Source organism: Trichosporon asahii (genome assembly GCF_000293215.1).
Source record: "Trichosporon asahii var. asahii CBS 2479 unplaced genomic scaffold scaffold00051, whole genome shotgun sequence".
NCBI classification, from domain to species: domain Eukaryota; kingdom Fungi; phylum Basidiomycota; class Tremellomycetes; order Trichosporonales; family Trichosporonaceae; genus Trichosporon; species Trichosporon asahii.
The window spans coordinates 1,091,351-1,113,071 of NW_014040873.1; the positions used below are offsets into that span (position 1 = coordinate 1,091,351).

General features: G+C 58.9%; 7 protein-coding genes across 7 annotated transcripts; 4 read left to right on the forward strand and 3 right to left on the reverse strand.

The window, feature by feature from the left end:
- Positions 1-260: 260 nt before the first annotated feature.
- On the reverse strand, positions 261-3,959 carry A1Q1_02814 (dual-specificity kinase; the record flags this gene model as incomplete). The annotated part of the gene is made up of 3 exons (XM_014324043.1): positions 261-1,818; positions 1,856-2,703; positions 2,757-3,959. 3 exons carry the CDS (start codon positions 3,957-3,959, stop codon positions 261-263), a joined length of 3,609 nt encoding a protein of 1,202 aa, XP_014179518.1.
- A 2,354-nt stretch (positions 3,960-6,313) lies between these two features.
- Positions 6,314-8,032, forward strand: A1Q1_02815 (uncharacterized protein; the record flags this gene model as incomplete). Its single annotated transcript, XM_014324044.1, has 3 exons — positions 6,314-6,813; positions 6,890-7,510; positions 7,552-8,032. The coding sequence occupies 3 exons, from the start codon at positions 6,314-6,316 to the stop codon at positions 8,030-8,032; spliced, it is 1,602 nt and encodes a 533-aa protein (XP_014179519.1).
- A 935-nt stretch (positions 8,033-8,967) lies between these two features.
- A1Q1_02816 (uncharacterized protein) lies at positions 8,968-9,513 on the forward strand (the record flags this gene model as incomplete). The annotated part of the gene is made up of 1 exon (XM_014324045.1): positions 8,968-9,513. One exon carries the CDS (start codon positions 8,968-8,970, stop codon positions 9,511-9,513), a length of 546 nt encoding a protein of 181 aa, XP_014179520.1.
- Positions 9,514-9,562: 49 nt separating this feature from the next.
- On the forward strand, positions 9,563-10,894 carry A1Q1_02817 (uncharacterized protein; the record flags this gene model as incomplete). Its single annotated transcript, XM_014324046.1, has 2 exons — positions 9,563-10,143; positions 10,198-10,894. 2 exons carry the CDS (start codon positions 9,563-9,565, stop codon positions 10,892-10,894), a joined length of 1,278 nt encoding a protein of 425 aa, XP_014179521.1.
- Positions 10,895-12,344: 1,450 nt separating this feature from the next.
- On the forward strand, positions 12,345-14,435 carry A1Q1_02818 (uncharacterized protein; the record flags this gene model as incomplete). The annotated part of the gene is made up of 3 exons (XM_014324047.1): positions 12,345-12,865; positions 12,903-13,490; positions 13,535-14,435. The coding sequence occupies 3 exons, from the start codon at positions 12,345-12,347 to the stop codon at positions 14,433-14,435; spliced, it is 2,010 nt and encodes a 669-aa protein (XP_014179522.1).
- A 698-nt stretch (positions 14,436-15,133) lies between these two features.
- A1Q1_02819 (genome maintenance protein) lies at positions 15,134-16,072 on the reverse strand (the record flags this gene model as incomplete). The annotated part of the gene is made up of 1 exon (XM_014324048.1): positions 15,134-16,072. The coding sequence occupies one exon, from the start codon at positions 16,070-16,072 to the stop codon at positions 15,134-15,136; it is 939 nt and encodes a 312-aa protein (XP_014179523.1).
- A 672-nt stretch (positions 16,073-16,744) lies between these two features.
- A1Q1_02820 (Cdc24) lies at positions 16,745-20,017 on the reverse strand (the record flags this gene model as incomplete). Its single annotated transcript, XM_014324049.1, has 3 exons — positions 16,745-19,698; positions 19,763-19,878; positions 19,920-20,017. The coding sequence occupies 3 exons, from the start codon at positions 20,015-20,017 to the stop codon at positions 16,745-16,747; spliced, it is 3,168 nt and encodes a 1,055-aa protein (XP_014179524.1).
- Between the last annotated feature and the right edge of the window lie 1,704 nt (positions 20,018-21,721).

The window sequence follows — 21,721 nt, forward strand, 5'->3', positions numbered from 1 at the left end:
GGGGGCTCGCTCAGCGAGTATCATGGAGAGGGAGGGCGGTGCGCGTGTAAGCGGCGCGTGTTTTGGAAACTACTAACGTGATGTGGGCGGGATGTATGGGAGGGGGAGGGGGAGGGGGAGGGTGATGAGAGTGATGTGGTAATTCTATTACTACCTCTGCTTGCTACTTTTACTCAAATCCGTCGACTGCTCGTGAAATAGAAATTCTGGAAGGAACGCTCGACTTGATCCTACGCTCGCTTCGCTCGCTACCGCGCCACTCACTGATACCCCTGGGCGGGGTATCGCTGCGACCTCGTCGGAGTTACGGGCTGCTGGGGTTGCTGGTACCCCTGCGCGTGTCCTGCGGGTGGGCGGTACGGACCAGAGAAGGAGGCCCTAGCTCCGTGTCCGGGCGAGTAGGCCTGGTAGCCGCCCGGCGAGTTGTACGGCGGCATGATCATGCCGGGGTCGATCTCGTGCGTCGCGACCGGGGGAGGGTACGCCGGCAGGTAGTTGCGGTTCTTAGACGACGGCTCGTACTCGTTGCGGCGGTAGTCGACAATCGGCATCTGGTACCCCTGCACACCGCTGAAGGATTGGCTGCCGCGGTGGTGCCCGTGGTGCGGTTGCGCCTGGTGCCCATACTGCCCCGGCATGACGTAGGACTGGCCCATGTTGACGAGTTCGGCCTGCTCCTGCAGGTATTCAAGCTGCGCGTAGTGCGCGTTGTGCAGCGACGACGGCTTGTGGCCACCTTGTTGGCGCCGCTCCCATGCCTCGACCATGTCCTCGCGGTGCAGCACCGGAGTGAGCGATGTGCGGTTGCCCGACGGATCCGGTGCGCCAAGGTTGGTCAGTCGCGCGAGCGCAGGCGGGATCGTGTCCATCTGATTGATCGTGTTCGCCCTGTTGCGCGACGCCGGGTAGTACGAGTTCGGTGGCGGGTTTGTCGGTGCATTGATGACAGGGACATTCTGTCGCATTGAGCCGTGGCCGTGCGAAGACGACGGCACTTGCCCACTGGGCAGGCGGTAGTGTCCCGCCTGTTGCGGCGGCGCGAGGGGCTGCTGGTGCGCAGGTGGCGGCAGCTGTTGTTGCTGCTGTGGGGGCTGCTGCCACGACGACGGAATCGGTAACTGGTGGCTCGAGACGCGTGGCTTGTTATACGACGACTGCGGCTCGTAGCCGGGGGAGAACGGACCGGGGCGGACAGCGTTTTGCGCAGCAGCAGCCTGCGCAGTCTGGTACTGATGCTGCGCGAGCTGGTGGTTGTACGCGGCGGCATCCGAATAGACACGCTGTCCTCGTCCAGACGTCGGGCTCTGCACGAGACCGCCGTACTTTTGCTTCGACGGAGTCGTCGCGGACGAACCGCTTTGCGTTCCAGTTCCGGATGAGGACGACGCCGTCGGGGTCGTGCTGGCTGTCGTGTTTGTTCGGCGCTTTGACGGGGCAAGTGGGGGCTCGAAAGGCCCCGTGTACTTCTCGCCCGTGATGAACGGGTGCTTGGCAGCCTGCTGCGGAGACCATCGCTTGATCGGGTCCAGGTTCAGAAGGCCCTCGACAAAGTTGATGAACGCCTTTCGCTGCTGCATCTCGCGGTCGATATCCGCCTGCTTCGTGTTCTTCTTCGGCAGTGGGTACTCGTTGATGATGTCCGGCAACTTCGTTTGCTTGAAGTACTGCTTGCTCGGCTGTTCCTTCGTGCGGTGTTCGCTGGCGTACTGGTCCATCGGCTTCAGCTTGTACTGCTTGTGTCCGTGGGCGTCGACGCCAACACAGTTGAAGAACTCGTTGGTCTGCTTGCCGACCTCGAGAAGGTGCTGCGGCGGCAATCTGAGAGTTAGTTAGGGGTAAGACGTACAAAACTCACCCCATCATGTCGACGATGCGCGAAACCTGATTGTATTCGCTCGTGCCGGGGAAGATCGGGAGACCTAAGAAGAGCTCAACAACGATGCAGCCCAGCGACCACATGTCGATGGAGGTCGAGTACGGCAGACCAAGCAAGACCTCCGGCGAACGGTAGAACCGCGACTGGATGTACGTGTACACGGTCTGGAGCTCGTGACAGGCGGAACCGAAGTCAATGACCTTAATCGAGGGCGACTGTAGCGATTTCAGCAGAATGTTCTCTGGTTTCAGATCGCAGTGGATCAAGCGTGCGTCTTTCAGCACCGCAAGACAGTCCAGGAGCTGCTGGGTGAAGACGCGGACGAGTTGGAGACTCAGACCCTTGAATTGGTTCTGCTTGATGAGCTCGTACAGGTTGGACGAGAGGCACTCGAAGACAAGACACAGATGGTTCTTGTGCGTGAATGAGTCCTGAAGGCGCAGAATGTGGTGCTCGTCACGCGGATCGTGGTCGCGGTTCAGCAGCTGCAGAATTGCGACCTCCATTTTGCTCTGGTTCAGATACGCCGGCTTGTTCTTGACGACCTTGACGGCGCAGATGTCATGCGTACGCATGTTCTGGCACTTGACCACCTGTCCAAATGTACCCTGACCGAGCACATCGAGGATGAGGTACCGGTCGCCGCCGTGGTCACCTCCGAGGACGTCATTCACGTAGAGAATGTAGTCCCAGTCCTCGTTGTCGGCGCCGTCATTGTAGACGGGCTTGCTCGGTTTCGTGAGAACGCGGCGAGGGTTGTCCGTCGTCTCGTACCGGAACGAAGGGTTGCACAGCGTGTACGTTTGAGGAAGTTGGGACGTAAGGCACTTCAGAGGCTGTTCGGTTAGCATCGCCATGACGTCCTTCCCCTAGCACTTACACTGAGATAAGCTCCCGGCACGTTGGGGTCTGCGCGACGGCCTTGGGGATGAGCGGACACCTTGGGCTTGAGGTCGTCGGCGTTGCGCACCGTCCGGAATCCTTGCTTAGAAGATGACGGAGGGCGGGATGACGATCCGTAGGCTGCGAACGTGGGGTGGTACCTATCGCTGGGGGTTACGGGTTGGCTCGCGGCGAAGCTTGAGCGATGGGCTGAACTGGACCTGTATCCGTGGCTTGGGGAAGACGAAGATTGGGCGTTCCCTTGGCGTGGTGATCCTGGAGGCAAAGGCTTGTGGGAGCCGTGGGGAGTGAGGAAGGCGTGATCGGAAGCAGATGGTGAAGGATCGTATGGACCACCTCCCGACTGCGGCGGTTGCTGAGCGGAGGCGGTCGCCGGTGAATTCGGCATGGGGGAAGTCGAGAGCGATAATCCATCACTGCTCGAATGGTGCGAGTTCCGGCGGTAAGACTGCCAGGCATCGCTTTCGCGAGGAACGTAAGGGTTGCTGGGCGCGGACGTCTGAGATTGCGAATGACTCGGTGCAGGCTTCGAAGGGCTCGATACGTTCACACGCGCCTGGGACATCGGTACCGGCGGAGGCGGCATGTTGGACGATGGGCCGGTGTAACCTGGGCGTCCAGGGGACATGACGACGTCGGTATCGCGATAGGTCGGTGCGAGGTTACTGTCGCCTTGTCCGTACCCAGCGCCTGAGCCCCAGGTGTCGCCGGCCATACCACTCTCCACGTCGTCGGCAGCGTACTTGAACGGGTCCTTCCTTCGTCCAGTACCTAGGCTCGCGGAGCGCGCCAGGTTGCCAAGTGCGCTCGATCCGTGGTGGTGTTGTTGAGGCATGTCTTCGTAAGGGCTTGCAAACGATGCGGGGAAGTGCATCGTCTGGCGGTTGTTGGCCTGGCCGTTGCCGGCGTATGACGAAGGCGAGTAACCGCCGGGCGTCTGCGGATTCTGAGTCTGAACCGAGAGGGAGGCACGATGCGCGCGATGCTGCTGCTGTCGTTGATGGTGGCCGTGGTGGTGTGAGTGTTGTGTCGATGGAGGAGGGAGATGGGGAGACAGGGGCGGTTGGGAGGGTGGAGCCGGGGGGTGATAGGCGAGAGTCGGGGGCGGGTGAGACTGGAAGAGTGGTAGGGAGAAGTCGTCGTCAGTGTCGCGAGGATGCAGCGACGAGGGGCGAGACATCTCCTACCGACCAGGCGGCCAAGAGTAGAGACAGTGAAAGAGGGGAGTGGCCGGGAGCGAGGCGCGAGAAAGGGTGCCCGGTGGACTGGTAGACCGAACGGGGCGCGTGGTGACAGACACAGCCAAGTGACCGAAAGTCGACTGGTCTAGTCTGGGGGGTGGTTGACTTTTGGGACGCCCCCTTGTTTTGAACAAGAGAGGCGTGGGGGGAAACAAAGGTGGGCGCGGGGCCTCGTTGAAGGTGATGCCTAAGGGAAAGGCATGCACCTTGATGGTGGTGTGGTTGAGAGTGCGAAAAAGGTTGTGACGCGCGCTCGCGACGATGAGAGGGGTGTGTGCGACCTGGTAGTGACGGAGGTAGTGAGGGTGAGGTTGGGATGATGGAGACGTGTGGGATCTCTGGGAAGGGGCAGGGCCAAGGGCCAGAGCCAGAGGGGAGAGGGGGGAGAGAGCCAGTAGGACCGAGGAACCGAGGGCGGAGGGAACACTAGACGGGGGCGTTTATGACCGCCACGTGTGGGTGTCCTTGTGGGGCTCGAACCCAGAGCCTGAACGAACAGCCAAGGGAAATGCGGGGCGAGTGACGACCACCACCCAACAGTGCTCGACGGATGGTTGCGCGATAGAGAGTGTTGGTCGGGCCAAAGGCAGCGGGCGAGACCTTAGTTGGTGGGAATGGCGATGGATGCGGAGGGATGGAAGGGTGGATGGTGATCTTTGGAAAGGGGGGAGGCATGCGAGTGACCTCCGAGATGAGCCAGCCTGCGCAGAGTCACAGCCGCACAGCCTGGCCTGGATCTCTGACCCTGCAGATGGACACTTCAGGTCAGCATCAGCTCCCTCCACCCTCCGCCCGACCTCCACCAAGCGTGTTAACCCTCTGCAGACCTCCGTCACAACCATCCATCAATTCTCCCTTCTCTTGCGTCGAACATGATCAGTCCTCAATGGAGTCGATCACCACATACCGACGCCTTGATGAGTTGCAGTCACTCCGTATGGCGACTTTGGCAGGGCGTGCAGGGTATACCATGGTATACACCAGCGGCCAGATCGGTCCACTGTGCAGATCTGCGTTGAAACTCGACACATGTTCGACCTGATGAAGGCGGACACCGCGCATTCCGGCGCAGCAACGCAAAAGGAGGTCCGAGGTCGAGATCGCAGTCCAAGAGTCCGACTGGTCTCTCGTCACTGCGCTTTGAGAGCTGACTGACTGTGATTCCGAGCGGCGACCATGGTTGCGGGGCGGGGCGCAGCATGGGCTTCACTGTTCCACCGTAACTCCTCCGCATCCTCCGCTGTGGCCCTGTTCACAATTCACCAGGCCATCAGTCACGCCAAGTACCGTCTTCCTTCTTCTCTTTCCTTTCTGACCTTTACCCTTTTTTGAATGGTCACCAACGCACTTGTCTCAGACCCGAAGACCGCTCACTTGCAGCTCCATGTTCATTGCAGGCCTCTATCCACTAACGCCAGGTATACGTCAGTCATCTACTGGTCTGTCACCTTCCTCCCCTCAATGGCTTCTTCTGATCTGTGTCGACGATGACCTCCAATGCTCATGATCAGCTACTGATCCTTGGTAAGTCGACTCGGTGCCTGGCCGATCTGTCCTAGAGCGCGCCAGAGAGCACATGTGCTTCCGTTGAACCTTATCCCCTACGCATGGGCGGGGAATGTCGCGCACTCCTGAGCTGACAAGGCGGCCACGTCACTGAAACCACCCAGACATGATAATCGCGTGCCCCGCTTTGTCGCTAGCTTCTTCAAGCACCTCGGTATGATGCGCTGACTGGCCGATGACCCATCGTCCAAGTTCGCGACCGCCACCACTCTCTCTCCGGTGCTTTCACTTCCGTTCTTCTGGGAGGATTGATTATTCGAGTCATTACACAGCGCTGAGCAAGTGACGGGGCTCTATACGAACCTTCCCTCCTCGATGCTCAGCTGATCCACAGCATCCGCCGCCTTCGTTTCCCCGAGCATCACCCTGCAATACTTTGTTCTAGCCATGACAAACGAGGGCGAGCATTGCAGGCATGGGGTCTCGAAGCCCACGACAGGGAAGTAGAGCTTCGTGTCCGTCTCGGAGTCCAATGGCTCTGAATACCTGCGTCAATACACAAACTCAGGACTAAGAACGACGCCAGAGTGGCATAAGGGTGACCAGCAAGAGAACCTGCTGACACCACGTCCTCTCAAGCACGGATCGCCTTCACCCTTACTGATCCTTCATAGTCCCCGCAGGGGGCCCTCTGAGATCATCATCTTACCCAAGGTTCGTTGCTGGTAAAAGCCCGTGCAGTTTCGCGACTTTGTCGTCCAAACATCCTCTAACAAACAGCAGCCTGATGGGAATGGAGTTCGAGCTTGCGCGGCCGGGAACGCTGGGGCGGGTTGAGGACCCCCCCTCCCTGTCAAACTTCAACCGCTCTGTGTACGGACTCTATCCCGGCTTTCACTTCAACAGGTCGCAAGCACAGTGGGTCGCAAACCGTCCCGATCCCCAGGTATCCGACTGGAAGATCGATTTCCTCCCCTCGGCTGGGAATGTGTCCTCGCAGCTTCAGTTTCAGTTCAACGGGACCGGCATCGAGCTCCTCGTCTCTGCCGACGTTGAGTACATGGACCCCGAGCCAGGACCACTGCGGGTTGAGCTGAAGACTCCATGGACGCCTGTTGAGACGGCCGCTGTTGACGTGACGTACTCGCCAGCGGATGCGACGTGGACTGCGAGGAGTGACCCGACAAAGCTCGCGCACAACCAGTGGGTCGGCACTGTGATTTTCCCGACCGCGGTGAGGACGAGAGTCGAGAAACTTACCTTCCTGTATGATCTTCCGGTACGAGAGTGAGTAATGCGGTACCATGAGGTAGAGCGACGAGGGAGGTGTGGTGGTCCCATAAGTGGGCTGATGTAAATACAGTGATCACTTGCTGAACATGACCGAGATCTTGGCGAACGCTTCCGAAGTCAGTCCCTTCATGTCGGTGACAAGGGACAACGCTACATGGCTGTCGGCTGGTCTAACGGCCGGCGGCGGGTCGGCGAGCGGCCTGGTGGAGCTCAACAACTCGACCGGCAAGATCATCGAGCTACCCGCGAACATCTCCTTCCTATCCATCATCGGCGAGCGCTCTTTCCCACCAGGCGACGGCTCCGAGTGCCGCTTCGTGTTCGACCCGCCCCTTCTGGCGGGATGGGGCCTGCACGGACCGAGCCAGGACAACTACACCCACGTCGACACCGGCAACCCGAGCGACATCCCCATCTACTGGCAGAACGGGACGAGACGAGAGCACGATGGCGCGCAGCCGCAGCTCCACCGCGGCCTGGCCCCGGGCGTATACGTGTCCGACATTGAGAACGTGACTCTGCTCGACCAGCAGCTCGACCCGACCGTTCAGTACAAGCTTGCCATCGTCTCCGGCCCAAGGTGGCCAGTGGATGCTCGCGGTCTCTATGTTGTCTCGCCGCCAGGTGTCGTGCCAGAGGTGCGGGTGTCCGCCAATCCCTGCGAATTCAGCAAACTGCAAGTATGGCAGACGTGAGTAGTGATCCCGGTGTTAGCGCTCATTGGCTGTTCAGTGTGCCCGACCCCGCGAAGCGGAAGGCTACGGCCCCTTCCTCGACCAGCGCAGTACCGGCACCGTCGACATCGGTTTCGGACGGCGTCGCCGACGGAGCCGGGATTGAAGGCAAGGGCCTATCAGGTGGTGCCATTGCGGGCATAGTGGTTGGGGCTTTGCTCGGCGTCCTTCTTCTCGTTGGCCTAGCGGTGTGGGCCATCCGTCGCCGGCGCGTCGAGAATGCCCCCGATGACCTGGACAGCGACATTCCGGACTTCACCCCTGTCTCGCCGTACATTCCAGCTGCTTCATCCCGCAGCACCGGGCTCGCAGTCAATCGCAAGACATCGCCCTCTTCGGCAGGGCAGCGGCAACGTGCGGCACACCACGATGAGGACCCTGGCACATTGCCTGACGAGGAAGCAGGTGAGGTTGTCCTTCCCCCGTTGTGTCGAGAAGAGTGGAATCAGGCTGGTGGCCGTGTACCCAGAGGAGATTGAGTACAGGGGCCGCCCGGGCGGCTCTGGGGCAGGTCCGAGTTCTGGCTCTAAGGGGGTCCATGCATTCACCGCAGAGGAGACGACTTAGCTCGGACCACCAAAACCGCACGACTTTCGCATGGACACGCGAAGACCCTTATCAGTATAAATGAACCATGCACGCAATGTTACACAGTCAGTCGTATGGCGATATCACTTCCGAGGGACAGACATGAAGCCCTATCGTCTGACACAGCGCCGAAACCCGCATGGTTGGCGGAGTGTGCTTGAGCCAGCACGGAGAGTTCTCGGGCCCCTTCTCCCTGAACTTGCTGCTATTCCCACTTCAAGACCCTTCAACCTCCTGCACCTGGCGCTCCTCGAGAGGCGGCCCCTGGTCTGCTCTTGATTCATGAGGCGGTCGACAGGGGCACAAAGCCTGTGAAGGAGCCGTGCAGTGAGATCAATACTGAAGAATTCCCTTCCTGTATACGAATTTCGCGTAATTTCCTACAATTTGCACAGACATCACGCTCGTCGAAGAGACACCAGTCGCATTGGGTCAAATCCCTGTACGTCGCTTAAGCACGCTTCTGAGCAGGGCGAAACATGAACTTAGGTACATGGGTGTATGGCACACAGCGGTGCACGGCCCGGTCATCGATGATCGTGCTGTTCGGCAAGCCGAAAGTTGCCTGCGCCGAGTTGCGGGTGTGGTATCCGACGACAGACGACACACAGTCATGCGCCTCAATCCGCAAGCGTTTCACGCTGAGGGTGAACTCGAATCCTTGCGCTGCAATCACCCATAGGTTCATAGTGTGAGGGGCGGTTGGAACGCCAACGCACATAAGCATCCCCTGATCCTTCTGTGCGGATAAGAAAGGGTCGCGTTTGCAGTGAAAAGATCCGTGGAGGGCTGCCGTGGTGCAGATCTCTCCCTCACAACACTCACCATGGTCGGCGTTCCGGTTGCATTGTGGGTATCAGCGCTTCTCATCGCATACACCGTCACAGCCCTGGACTTCATCTTCAATCGCACCATCTTCCCCATCAACCCCGGCCTGAGCTTTTCGTCAAAGTACGCCTCCTATGTCTCTAGCGCAGACAGTCTTAGCCCCCAGGACCCCTCCAACTGGGCGCTCGAGTTCGACCTGCGAGATGCCCCTCTGAACAATGATTCCTGGGTGATGCCCAGCCAGACCGGTGGTGTGACCTATGTCGTCAATGGCACAGGCATGAACATGTTCATGACGGGACTCGTTAGGGCTGGTCCGGCACTCCCTCAAGTCTCCTGCCTGACTGGAGGGGGCGTGTGGAGTGGTGGCGACAGCCTGCCCGCCGAGGTTCATGTGACAGACCATGGGAACGCCGCTGTATCCGCCGAAGCGGGGAACGAGAACGCCTTCAGCCAGTATCGCGTGACGGTCGAGTTTGATGCTCCGCAGCGCTGGAGGATCAACAACATTACGAACCTCTACAGCATCCCTCTCAAAGAGTGAGGAGAAGTCCGAGATGATACAAGCTCATGCCAGCAACCACACCCTCAACATGACCGAGATCTTGGCGAATGGGACTGTGATCTCCCCTCCTTTGCCTGTGACCGAGAAGAACGACACATGGCTGTCGAGCGCGCTGGTTGTCTCGAGGGAAGCTGTTTTGGGACCAACAGCTCCCTACTATCTCGACAGCACTACGGCGAAGCTCGTGGATCTTCCTCCGAACGTCGCTTTCATCTCCGTCTTGGGTCCCCGGTACTTGACACCTGGATACGGCGGGGAGTGTCGATTCGTCTTCGATCCGCCCTTCATCATCCACGGCATGAGCCGTTACGAGCTCTACTACTCGTACGCCATAACGGGCAACCCAACATTGGTGAACCAATCCTACCCCGATCGTGCTGTCAACTATTCCACCCCTTATCGGCCAAGTGAATCAGACGAGCTGCCTGACGTGATCCCGGACGTGCACCTCCTCAATCAGCAGCTCGACCCGAACGTTCGCTACAAGTTCGCGATCCTGAATGGATCGTCTGGTGACGGAGTCATCGACCCGATGGGCTACCCAAATCGCAATCGCAACTCGAGTGTGCCAAGCATATGCGACATAACGAAAATCCAAGTGTGGCAAAGGTCGGTCATTAGCCACCCAAGTCCATTGCCACTCCCGTACCACTGACCGTGCAGCATCCCGGATCCGAGCAAACAAAAGAACGAGACGTCATCCGCAAGTACAAGTTCCAGTCCAGTCGCCTCAGCCGGAGCTGAACCTACCACGACAGTGGGGACAGAAGGCAGCTCTGGCCTCAAAGCCATGAGCTTAGGCGCAATTGTGGGCACGGTCATCGGTGCTGTTCTGGGCGGAGTCGTCCTCGGGGTCCTCGCAGATTACTTCTTGAGGCGGCGTCGGCGAGGGAGACGTGGCGACCTGTTCGTCATTGAGGAAGAGGATAACGACACATCGTACGCCGCACCCCCAGGGCCATCTGACGATGGCCCTCTGCTCGGTATTCTCCCTGAAGATCTCGATCAACCAGGGGTCGCCATACCGCTTCGAGGGGTGCGGCGGGAGGAAGACGCTGGTGCGCTACCCGGGGACCACAATGAGCCTGCAGAGGATGAGGCTTTGCCGCCGCTGTACAGAGAGGAGTGGAGAATTGGGTCAGATGGCAGAGTGGCTGGGACGGGCGCAGCCGGAGTTGCGGGCGGAGAGATAGGCGCATCGGCAAGTGATGACATGAAACGGAGACGGCCCGGTGGATCTGGGGAGGGAAGCGTGTCTCACAGCCCTGCCTTCTCTCCCATCACCGCCGAAGAGATCAAGTTCTTGGGGATGCCAGTCACCTCCGGCATCGCGGGGCAAAGGACGAGACATCAGGAATGACGCCGAAGAAGATCAAAGTGCTTGAAGGTGCCCAAACGCCGACTCCACAGCACCATCAACTGATCGAGGAAGTACCCAGGCTTCTTGGTGTCCAGCAAGCCACCGCCCAAAGTGAATGAATTCTGAAAGTAAGCGACGATGGTCAGCTTGCGGTTGCTCGATCGGATCCAGCACTGAGGTCGGCGGAGACGGAGAAAGGTTCGTCAGTCCGTGCGGCCGCTAAGGAGTGTAGACGTTTCGCAACAAATCTCGTAGCATGCGCTATGATGTTGCATCGGCTCTCTTCGCTTGTCTCATGTACGGTGCGCACAGCAATCCCGCTTATTTTCGGACGTGCGAGTAGGGCGGGCGTTCAGTACAGGTGACGTCAACAGCGATATCGCCACTACATACAGCGACACCTTGTGTCGGACCGCTTGCGGCAGCATGCCCACGTTACGTGAAGGCAGCATTGGAAGCCAATGAGCTCCGACGTCTGAGTCCGCGGCAGCGGTCCGCGCGTTGCGGAGAGGATTCCGCAACGCCCGCGGCAGCATGGAGGTCTGCAGGAGATGGGCGATGCCGGGTCACATTCAAGCCCTCCGACTGTGTACCACGGGACCAGACCGTTCGCCATTCCCTGGGAGATCAAGCATGTTAGTGAGCAGGAGTGCGTACAGCCAGCATGCAGTGTTTTCGGCAGTCGATATCGGAGGTGGACCGATAGACTACCTCGGTCAACTCTCTTGATCCCGTCACACAGCTCCCACGAAAAGTCAATATGAAGATATAATGTTGCACGAAAGATAGGGCACTACAGTTTGTCGCGTCTGATCACCAGGAGCGGCTCCAGGTCGGGGCCTCTGCCAGTGTCAGATATGATGGCGACGACGTCAGGTACGGTGAGAAGCGAACCCAAGAGACCCAACTAAGACATTCATTCGCTTTGAACGCATTCAATGCATCTTAACGCTGTCAGGCTACGTATGTATAACAGCAAATGCGCAAGGACGGCGGCAAGCGGTACCTTGCGCGCGTTGCCGGACCGGGCCGAGAACACGTTATCGACTACATTGCTGTATTCTCTCGACACCTTTACGCACAAGCTCTCGCTGACGGGTAGCCTGTTCGTTGTTCGCGCACCAATATGTACCCGTTCCCGAGCTATTGCGTTGTGCCAATGAACTTTAACAGCAGGCTTCGTCGGTATGCGATTCTGACTGCCCGTGCCTCATGAGGCATTACGTTCGTGATCGAATCGCACTGGAATCTTGTGGGCAGGTGAGTGCGCAACGCTATGCTGCAATGAGCGTCATTCGACTGCCGAGGTCGCAGATACATCCAGTGGTGATCCGGCCTGGGAAACAGAGTCTAGCACGGTGCAAGAGATAGTAAGAAGGCAGCAAGCGTGATGCATCCTCAGCAGAATGCAGACTGTAGCCATCTTCATCACTACATCACACAAATCACGATGGCGGCCGTGTTGCTATTGGTATGCCTGTTCGCAAGCCATGGCGGGGCCGCTGTGTTCATCGAATTCAATCGCACAATATACCCAATCAACCCCGGACTGCGGTTCTCGCCGCTCTACAGCAGATATGTTTCTCGCCCCGCCAACCCCAATCGCCAGGACCCGTCATCCTGGGCGCTCGAGTTCGACCTGAGGAATGTGCCCCATCTGAACGACTCGCTCTATCTCGCCGGCAGCAGCCCTGCGAAGGTCAGCTACACTTTCAACGGCACAGGAATGGAGGTGTTTATGACTCCCCTCGAGAGCGGTCCTGGATCCCCCAAGGTGTCTTGCTTGACAGGAGGTCGCAACAACACGCCAGCCGATACCCAGGTACGACGATACGGGTACAACCAGGAGATGTCCTTCGCAGCTGGGAAGGAGAACCAGACCACGCAGTATCGAGTCGACATCGAGTTCGAGCTCCAGCAACGATGGGCGGTTAACAACATCACATGCACTTACATGCTACCAATCGATGAGTGAGAACACTGCCTGCGGACCTAGCCTGACGCTCAGTGACCACAAACTGGACATGACCGAAATCTCGGCCAACGCAACCGCGATATCTCCATCCCTGCCGATTTCCCCAAGAAATGATACCTGGCTATCTGGAGCGCTGGACGCTTCGAGGGAGGCTCTGTCCGGAAACACAGCCCCAGCTGCCATGAGCAGCTCATCTGGACGACTGGTAGATCTGCCTCCCAATGTGACCTTTGTCTCTGTCTTGGGGCCCAGGTACATGACACAAGGGCAAGGTGGAGAGTGCCGCTTTGTGTTTGACCCGCCGTTCATCCTTCGCGGAATGACCCCCTACGATGTCAACTACACGTACGTGTTCACGGGGAATCCGTACTCGTTGAAGATGTCCTCCTCGGGTGACGCCGTTGGTGCTCCACGGTCCAATTGGCCAGGAGGCACCGGCGAAGCCGACTCGGAGCTGCCACGGGTGATCAACGACGTCCACCTTCTCAACCAGCAGTTGGACCCCAGGATTCGTTACAAGTTCGCCATAGTGGATGGAGCGGACTCCGGAGCCGCTGGTGCAAATGGCGCTGCTCAAACGCCAAGCTCGTGCGATTTCACGAAGATCCTGCTGTGGCAAAGGTCAGTCGCTCAGCCATATCGTCTCGACTGTTGCTGATGTCCAGCGTCCCCGATCCAAGCAGGCAGACCAACGCCACCCAAGCGTCCGCAGAAGGCTCAGCTGGTTTAGCAGATGCACGGTCTCGTTCGCACGGTATGGGCCCGGGTGTCATCGCAGGCACAGTTGTCGGTGTGACCCTCGGCGTTGCCCTCCTTATGACCCTCGCTGCCTGTCTGTGGAGGCGACGAAGGCGCAATCCATACGGCGACTTGGACGACATTCAGGACGACACCAAGGCCACTCCCTACGTGGCTCCGCTCGGACCTGCGAGCGACGCCTCTCTTCTTAGGGAGGAGTCCGACACCAGCAAGCAGCCCCGGGACGCCTCCCCGCGTCGCCTTGTACGCCGTGAGGAGGACGCAGGGGCGCTCCCCGGGGATGATGAGGTCTCTCTCGAGTTCGATGTGCTGCCGCCACTGTATCGAGAAGAGTGGAACACCGCAGTGAACACCCGGACTGGCGAAGGGAGCAGACCCAGTGGCGAAGCGGTCGTTAGGCCGACAAAGGGGAGGCGACCCCGCGGGCCGAGAAGGGTAGGAGCTTCCAACAGGACAGATCAGACCCCGATCACCAACGAGGAGATCAAGTTTCTAGGTGCCCCAGTCACGTCCAACCTCCCGGGCGGGCTCGGCCTGAGACATCAGTGCCTGACGCCGGAGGAGCGCAAACGTCTTGCCGGATCTCAGGTGACCGTCCGGGATGAGACATCGCGCAGCTCACATATTGTGGCACTCGAGGATATGAGGCTCTCGACCCGCACCAGCTTCACGGAGTCAAGCAGCCCGGGTTCTTCCGAGGACCATAAACGAGCAGGCAGTTCGCAACCTTCAGGCCCGGCAGTGCGGCCGTCCCGGCAAGCGAAGGGCAAGGGCGTGATGGAGGGGGAGAAGACACCAGTTGAATGACACTGCAAGAAGACGTCGATGAGCAAAGGACAATAGAACATTAGGACAATGGCGACGATGTTAATGCACTAGCTTGCAGGTTGCAAGGCATCAGTGGAAGGTCACACGCAGCGTCCACACTTGAGATAGACGTACACTGAGCCCGTTTTGGTTGCAATGTCAGAATTGCTCGAGCCGGAAGTTCGAGCCAGAGTACAGCGAACAATGCCGTCATTCAGTGGTCGATCCGGAACCAGGTTCACTACTCGGACTCTGCGTGGGCAGTTCGTAAACGAAAGGGAAGACTGGAGGACGACAAACCACGCTAAGCGTATCTCGTCGGGTCTTCTGCTCATATCGAGTCCCGCACGTTGCTTGATGAACCTTCGCCCGGGGACCGAGGTAGAACGCCGAGTTCAGAGCTTCAGATCCGTGGATCGTGTGGAGACCCACGAGCAGGTGGTCAGCTGCTCATATAAGTCTTTACTAGCGTGGTGCCTGCGCAAGGGATGCCCGAGGACCGTGCAATCCGCGCAGAGTGGCAGATGAAGGGTCAGACTTCCAGCTCTCCGCGCGGCTTGTGATCTTGCGGACGGTGTACAGGCTAAGTCAGAGTCTGTCGTGAGCGATGCTCCAGGAGAGCGGTCAGTCCACAGTGGTGCAAGCGGTACATTGTCGTCTAATCGTACAGATCCTTCTCTTCCTCCTTTTTAGTCCATCTAGAGCTTTCCAACCTCCTTGTATGGGTACTCAAACTTTGCGTCCTTCCTCCTCCACAGCTTTCTCTTCTTCTTATCCCTCTGATGCTCCACCATGGCCTCAACGCAGTGCTCCGCCTTGAACTTGCGGATAAACCGTGGGTCCCAGAGTTCGCTAGCGACTCCGAGGTCCTTGCAGCAGCGCATCAGGGCGTTCGACTTGCTCGCCTCAATCGCTGTCGGCACGCCAGAGGGGTCAAAGTATTCCTGCTCGCCGCGCGCGACGGCGACGAGCCGGCCCAGACACACCAGGGCCCACTCGCGCGAGACGATGCGCGGCCCGACCTCCACCTCGGACCGGGGCACCATGCCCCACCCTCCCGGGCCAAAGGCCATGTTCAGCGTCCGCCTGTACTTGATTTCGGGGAGGTAGAGGAGTCCGTCAGGTTTGATCTCGACGTCCTCGCTCGAGAGCGGACGGAGGAGGGCGGCAGCCGCTTCGGGGGTGAAGGGCCGGGTCGAGAGACCGCGGTAGCTCGTTGTCCAGTCCACATCCTCGGCGAGGGGGGCGAGTGACGACGAACCCGAGTCGTAGTTGACGTACGCTGCGAAACTGCTCGTCGGCACCTCCTCGGCCACAGAGGAGTAGGGCTCCGACGCGGCCGCATCCCGCGGCGCCGCATCGCCCACGAGTCCGGGCGGCTTCGCAATCTCCACATCCTGCGGCATCGGGAAGTCGGCGTCCTCCTGCAGCAGTCGCGGCTTCGCCCGCGTTGTTGTCGCCTTGACTGCTGTCGGCGTCGCGGTCCGCGCTGCAGCTGTCTTTGTCGCTGTTGTCCGAGCAGGGGTTGCGCGAGCGACGGGCTTCGCAGCCGTAGCTGTAGCTGTCGTAGTGGCGCGCGGCGCGGCGGCGACAGCTCGCGCTGTCGAGTACGATGAGAAGGCGCGTCGGAGCATCATCCTTCACTGTGGTGTGCGTTGTTGATGCTCGATGGGCCGTTGGTCGATGGTGGGAACACGGCTGGGAGACGGTGTAATGTTCGAGATGAGACCCACTGGACTTGGCCGATTTGGGAAATTGCGAAAATGACGCGCGAGTGGCAAACGGCCGTCAACACGCGGGAGCTAATGTTGTGGTTTCACGCGGTCTGACGCGAGTTGACTCACCTGGCAACACCCGCTCAATGACGACAGTCGCTGTCTTGCACGTCGCCGCCTGCGCGCGTGCACGTCAGTCACCTCCTTGCACTTGCTCGACGCTCGCTTTAGGCAATAGTGTACATACAAGGGCCAAAGTCCCTCTTTTTCGTTTTACTAAGGGAAATGGAGGCGGCCTCTACTGGCGCGCACGCTCCTCTATACTACGTGTAACGTTATAACTACCCATCTTATCAACCGTTCGAGAGGACAAAGAACAAAAACGTGAGACGAGAGAGGAAAACGAAGAAAGAGTGACTCTATGTTGTTGGGATGCTGGTGCGCGTAAAGGGCCAATGTTGCTGGTGATGTGATTGGGGGTGATTGGATACTGCCGAGAGGCCTTGAGAGAGCCGAAAGAAAAGAAAGAGAAGAAGAAATTCGTTAAGACATGACAACGTGCGTTGAACGGTGTGACAGTGGCCTTGGCGCCCCTCACGTCGCAATCAGCTGGATCTGCTCAGTACCAGCCTCTGCAAGCATGGTCTGAACATCCATGTCGGTCTTGATGACGACTTCGTCGCCATCAGAGTCGAGCCACTTGATCTTGACCACAAGGTCGAGATCGGCGTTGGCGTGCCGGGCGCTGCACAGTCGCAACTTCTTGACGACCTTTTCGTACAGCGTGCGATACTGAACGTCTGAAGCAATGCCGATAACAAAGTTCGACTCTCCAGATCGTACTTTAACCAATACAGTGGAAGGGGTCGCGCCGGTCTCCTGGCTGTTCTGTCGAGAGACAGGGGTAGCGCCGCGGAGGTCGCCGGGCGTAGCGTTCGTATACGGCGTTCGCGGGCTCTGGCTCGAAGAGTCAGAAGTCTCAGTCGTCTCCGACTCCTGGCTCGTGCGCTCGCCGTTGCTCTCACGTCGCGTAAAGTACGCCGTTCCACCGGGCGTAGATCCCAATCCGGTCGAGGACGACGAATTGGAACCAGAAGGATAGGGCGCGTTGCCGTTGGATGCCGCGCCCCAGCCGCTGCTGCTGCTCCCTGAAGCGGACATTGGAGGCAGCTGTGCCTGCTGATGCACGTTAGGGGACGACACCGACCGATTTCGCGGTGGCTGGCCACCAGACTGCGACATTTGCCGCGACCCTGGGCCACGAGGACCCTGGTTATACTGCTGATAGGCGGCCGGGGGCATGTGCATGTCCTCGGTGCCCGTCATTTGTCGTCGAGGACCGTGACCCCAAGAGGCTTCGGATCCCACCGCAGATGACGGCGCAGAACCAATGTGAGGCAGAGCAGGAAGAGGGGGCGCGGTATGCATGTTCTTCCACATGACCATGTTCGGTCCGCTCTGGTCCTCAGTCATGGCGCGGTTCTGTCGGACATCGGCCTGGGCGACCGAAGGCAGAGACTGCTGGCTCTGGACCCTCCTGTTGGTCGGGACCTGGGGGCCAACGCCGGGCACGTTGTACATGCCGAGACCGCTGAGGTTGGACGATGGCGGCAGGCCACGGTCCTCCTCGTCGGGAAGCTCGCCAGGGCCGTATGTAGGGCTGAGCGCCGATCCGTGAGGGAACGACGAGTGCTCCGCGGCAGGGGTCGGTGGCGCAAAGGAGGACTGAGCCCAGTAAGGGCCTGATGTTCGCTGCGAGTGCGAGCCCGTGCGAGCGTGCTCGCGGGCGCTCTTCTCCCTGCGAGCGGCGTTGGCGAGCTCCATGACCTTTTCGGCCCACTTCTTCATCTGCTCCTCGGACTTTCCAGACATGATGAAAGAGTCCTCGATGTCCTCGGGACCTTCACCAGTCTTAGAGGGAACGGTCCAGACAATCTGAACGCGGGAGATGCCAAACGGCTCGGTCGGGGGAAGGAGGTGGGCGGCGGTGACATTCGAGACGAAAATGCGACCCTTAAGCGCCAGCCGCGGCTTGACGTTGACGGGCTTGCTGTTCGTCTTGTCCTTGCGGAGCATGTTGCCGTTCTTGCCACCCTTCGACTTCTTGTCGACCTGGACCTCCTTGCAGCAAAGCATCATCTTGGCAAAGAGGAAGACGTGGTACTCTCGCGGCGAATCAGCCTTGGAGACAGTGAACTGAGCGTCGAGGTGAAGGTCGCCGAAGCGCTCATAGTCGTGTCCCTTCCAGTCATCGACACGCTCGACGAGCTCGCGGACAGTCGCCTGACGTTCCTTGAGGTCGGTCGTCTCGTTGATGTCATTAGCAATGCGGAGAGCAGCGGCGTGGCCGGCTTCGAGCTCGGCACGGTGCGGGTAGTCGTGCTTGGCGGTCGCGTGCAGAATGGCCTCAAGAAGCAGTCGGTACTTGAGCACACGCTGGACAGGCTTGATCATGAAAGCCTGCAGCTCACGCTCGGGGTGCAGACAAGGTCGCTGTCCCTCGGGAAGCTGCTGGCCCGCCATGAGATTGATCATGTAGTCGTTCACGACCTTGGTGGCGTCCATGAAGCCAGCGCAGTAAGGGCCGTAACACTTGAACTCCTTCTCCATATCGACGAATGGTCGTCCCCATCGACCGTCCATCCAAGCACCGGGCCCGCCCTCCTCGATCGACTCCCACTCGGTCTCGAGCTTGATCAGGAACTTGCGCTGGAAGTCGAGAATCTGGCGAAGGTTGGAGAACATAGAGTACACAGTGTCGGCAGAAATAAGCTCAGCCTTGCGGATCTCATCCGAGCAACGTTCCAGAATCTCAAGTTCCTGGACGTACGAACGCTCCGAAAGAACAAGCTCTTCGACAGACTTGTAAGCATTGTTGGACACCGCGGAAGCCTCGGACGTGACGACCGAGGCAGAACCAGGCACGTCATCAAGGTTCACAACACCGTTGGGGGTCATGTTGCCAAGCAGAGGCGTGGTGTTCCCGGTGCCGGCACCATCCAAGGACTGCCGCGTGCTAGAGTGCACGCTAGTCATGGGGGCAATGCCGCCCGCGAGGCTTCCACCGCCCAGACCAAATGGTGTTGTAGGAGTCGTGGGGGTGATGGAGCTCTCCGGGAGGTTGTCCAGAATGCCCTCGACGGTGAGGAAGACCTTCATCAGGGAGGCAGAGTCGTAAGACTCGAAAGCCGCATCATCGTCTCCTGCCGTGTTGCCGAACAGTTCCGTGAGCGACCAGAGCTCGCCGTGCCACCGCCCCTCCTCTTTACGCTGAGTCATCGCCATGATGAACGTCGCAATGTAACGCTTGCACGCCTTGACGTTCGCCGGACGCTTGGCCCAGTTGCGCACTCCTTCGGGCGCCTCCATGAAATTCGGCATGTCATACGGAATATCCGGAGGTGCCGGCAGGTCGGCGAAGAGTCCAGAGTGCTCGTTCGTAAAGGTGGGGATGAGCTTGTTGTAAAGGTGGCAAAGGGACGATCCCAGTCGGAAGACATGGCACATGTGGGACACGACGTCGAGCTGGGGCGCAGATGGTGGCTGGTCTGTGCCATGGTCAGTTTCGTTGACAACATTTCACAGTCGCTATCGCGGCTGCAAGGAGCTCACCAAGGAACGGCGCAAAGTCCTCGACATTTCGCAGCCGCTTTCGCAGGCTGGACGCCATCTGGAACAGCGACTTTGTCGACGACAAAGCCGCCGTCTTGAGCGCGAGTGCGTTTTGCCTGAGACAGGTCAGTGGTGGCGACATCCCGGTGACACCTACGGGTTACAAGGCATTTGGATGGACTGGATGTCAAGCGGCGGCAGTGGAGAGTCGTTTCTTTGACTGACCGAGCCCACGCGCTTGCGTGAGATGGACATCGTTAGACGATGTGGGGGAGGGGGAACTGGTCAACGCGTTTGACCGGTCACTAGCGTCGTTCGCGATAAAAGCTGGTGTGGGCTGCGAGAGTTGATAACACCAACAGAATACCGAGAGACGTGAATTAAGCTGCTGGATGATGACCCAAGAGAACAATGGAGAGCGACACGTGAAAACGAGGGTTGCGAGATCGCGATGGTGAGCCGAAAGTGTGTCGTCGATAAGGGTCGTTCGGTGTGTGTGTGTGTGTGTGTGTATGTGTGTGCGGTTGTGTGAGTATGATTAGAGAGTAAGGTTGAGAGGTGGGAATGCGGGTGTCGGTGAGTCAAGAGTGCGCAGGTTCAGCGATGGATTGCAAGATCGAGAGGTGGTCCGTTCGTCGCGGGTTCCAGGATACGGATGCAAGGATGCAAGGCAGGCGAACACGCGAAGTCAGAAATAGGGGGTAGCGGTGGTTCGTGCGGCGGTGGCAAAGGGTAGGGACCAAGGTCAGCTGAGGGCACGGTGCAAGATGGGTCGGTGGTGCTTACGAATCGAGGATCCACCAGAGGTGTAAACAAGCCGATATCGCACTGAAAGTTTGGGCAGAAGGAGTGTGTTGACGAGAATGTCGACGGAGTGCGTCGGGGTGGACGGAGACGGGCGGGGTAGGATGGGAGGAAGGGTGCAGTAAGGAGAGAATAATGGTTGAATAGGGCGCCGCAGCGGGGTCAAGCGCACGGACACCAGAAACAAGCAAATGGGTTGGTGGGCCGAGATGGATCAAGGGCAAGCGTCAGCATGTGCAAACGATACGATGCGGTAGCGTGTGTTTGGATGTCGTCGGCCACGTTCCAGTCGCCTGAAGCCTGTCCTTTGCGTCCTGCAAGCGGGGAAATGTGTGTGTGCGTGTGTATGTGTGCAAATGGGGGTGGAAAGGTGGGAGCAGGGAGATAAAAGTGAAGCGCGTGATTTCAGACTTTTGCGTACTGGCGGCGCAATGTCTTTGATCGGGGAGGAAGCAGCGAGACAAGGGTGGATGGGTAGCGTCGTGTATACGGTGCGTTATGCGAATGCCGAGTGCGTGTGACGAGCAAGGCAGCGAACAAGATGAAAGAATGAGATGCGATGCGATCAAGACCCGGGCACCGATCAGGCAGGCTGTTCCAGAGTTAAGAGGGTGTGGCTTCCAACCGGTTTTATGCCCTTAGAAGCACGGTGCTCAACGTGCTTAGGTCGAAGATCGAGGAATGGAGCAGCGAGAGGGGGCAGATGGAGATGCAGTGGACATCATGGACAGAGAAGAGGACACAGCAAGAAGACAAAGACGAGAAGCATCCGAACGCTAAAAGGTTTTGCCAAACTCACCCTCTTGGCTTTGCACGTCCAGAGTACGCTCTTGGACAAAGGCAGCGCCGTCAACTAGCTCAGCACTTGGCACAATGGACACGGATCGGTGTGCACGTAGATCGACCTAGATGGGCAAGGTGTGTTGAACAGGTCGAGGTTCGGACAACGATCTAGGATGGAGATACGAGACAAGGCCGATGTACTCTGGTGACAGCGGCGAGGTCGGGCTAGGGATGGCGTGTGGGCTATGGGTTCGAGAGGGAAAAGTTAAGACCGTGCTCAAGAGTGTGGAGGCGTCGAGGCGCTCGCCGGTGGTTCCGGTGGAGACAGCTTCTTCGGCCTTGTTCGACGTCGTGCGTCGCGTTTTGGTGAGG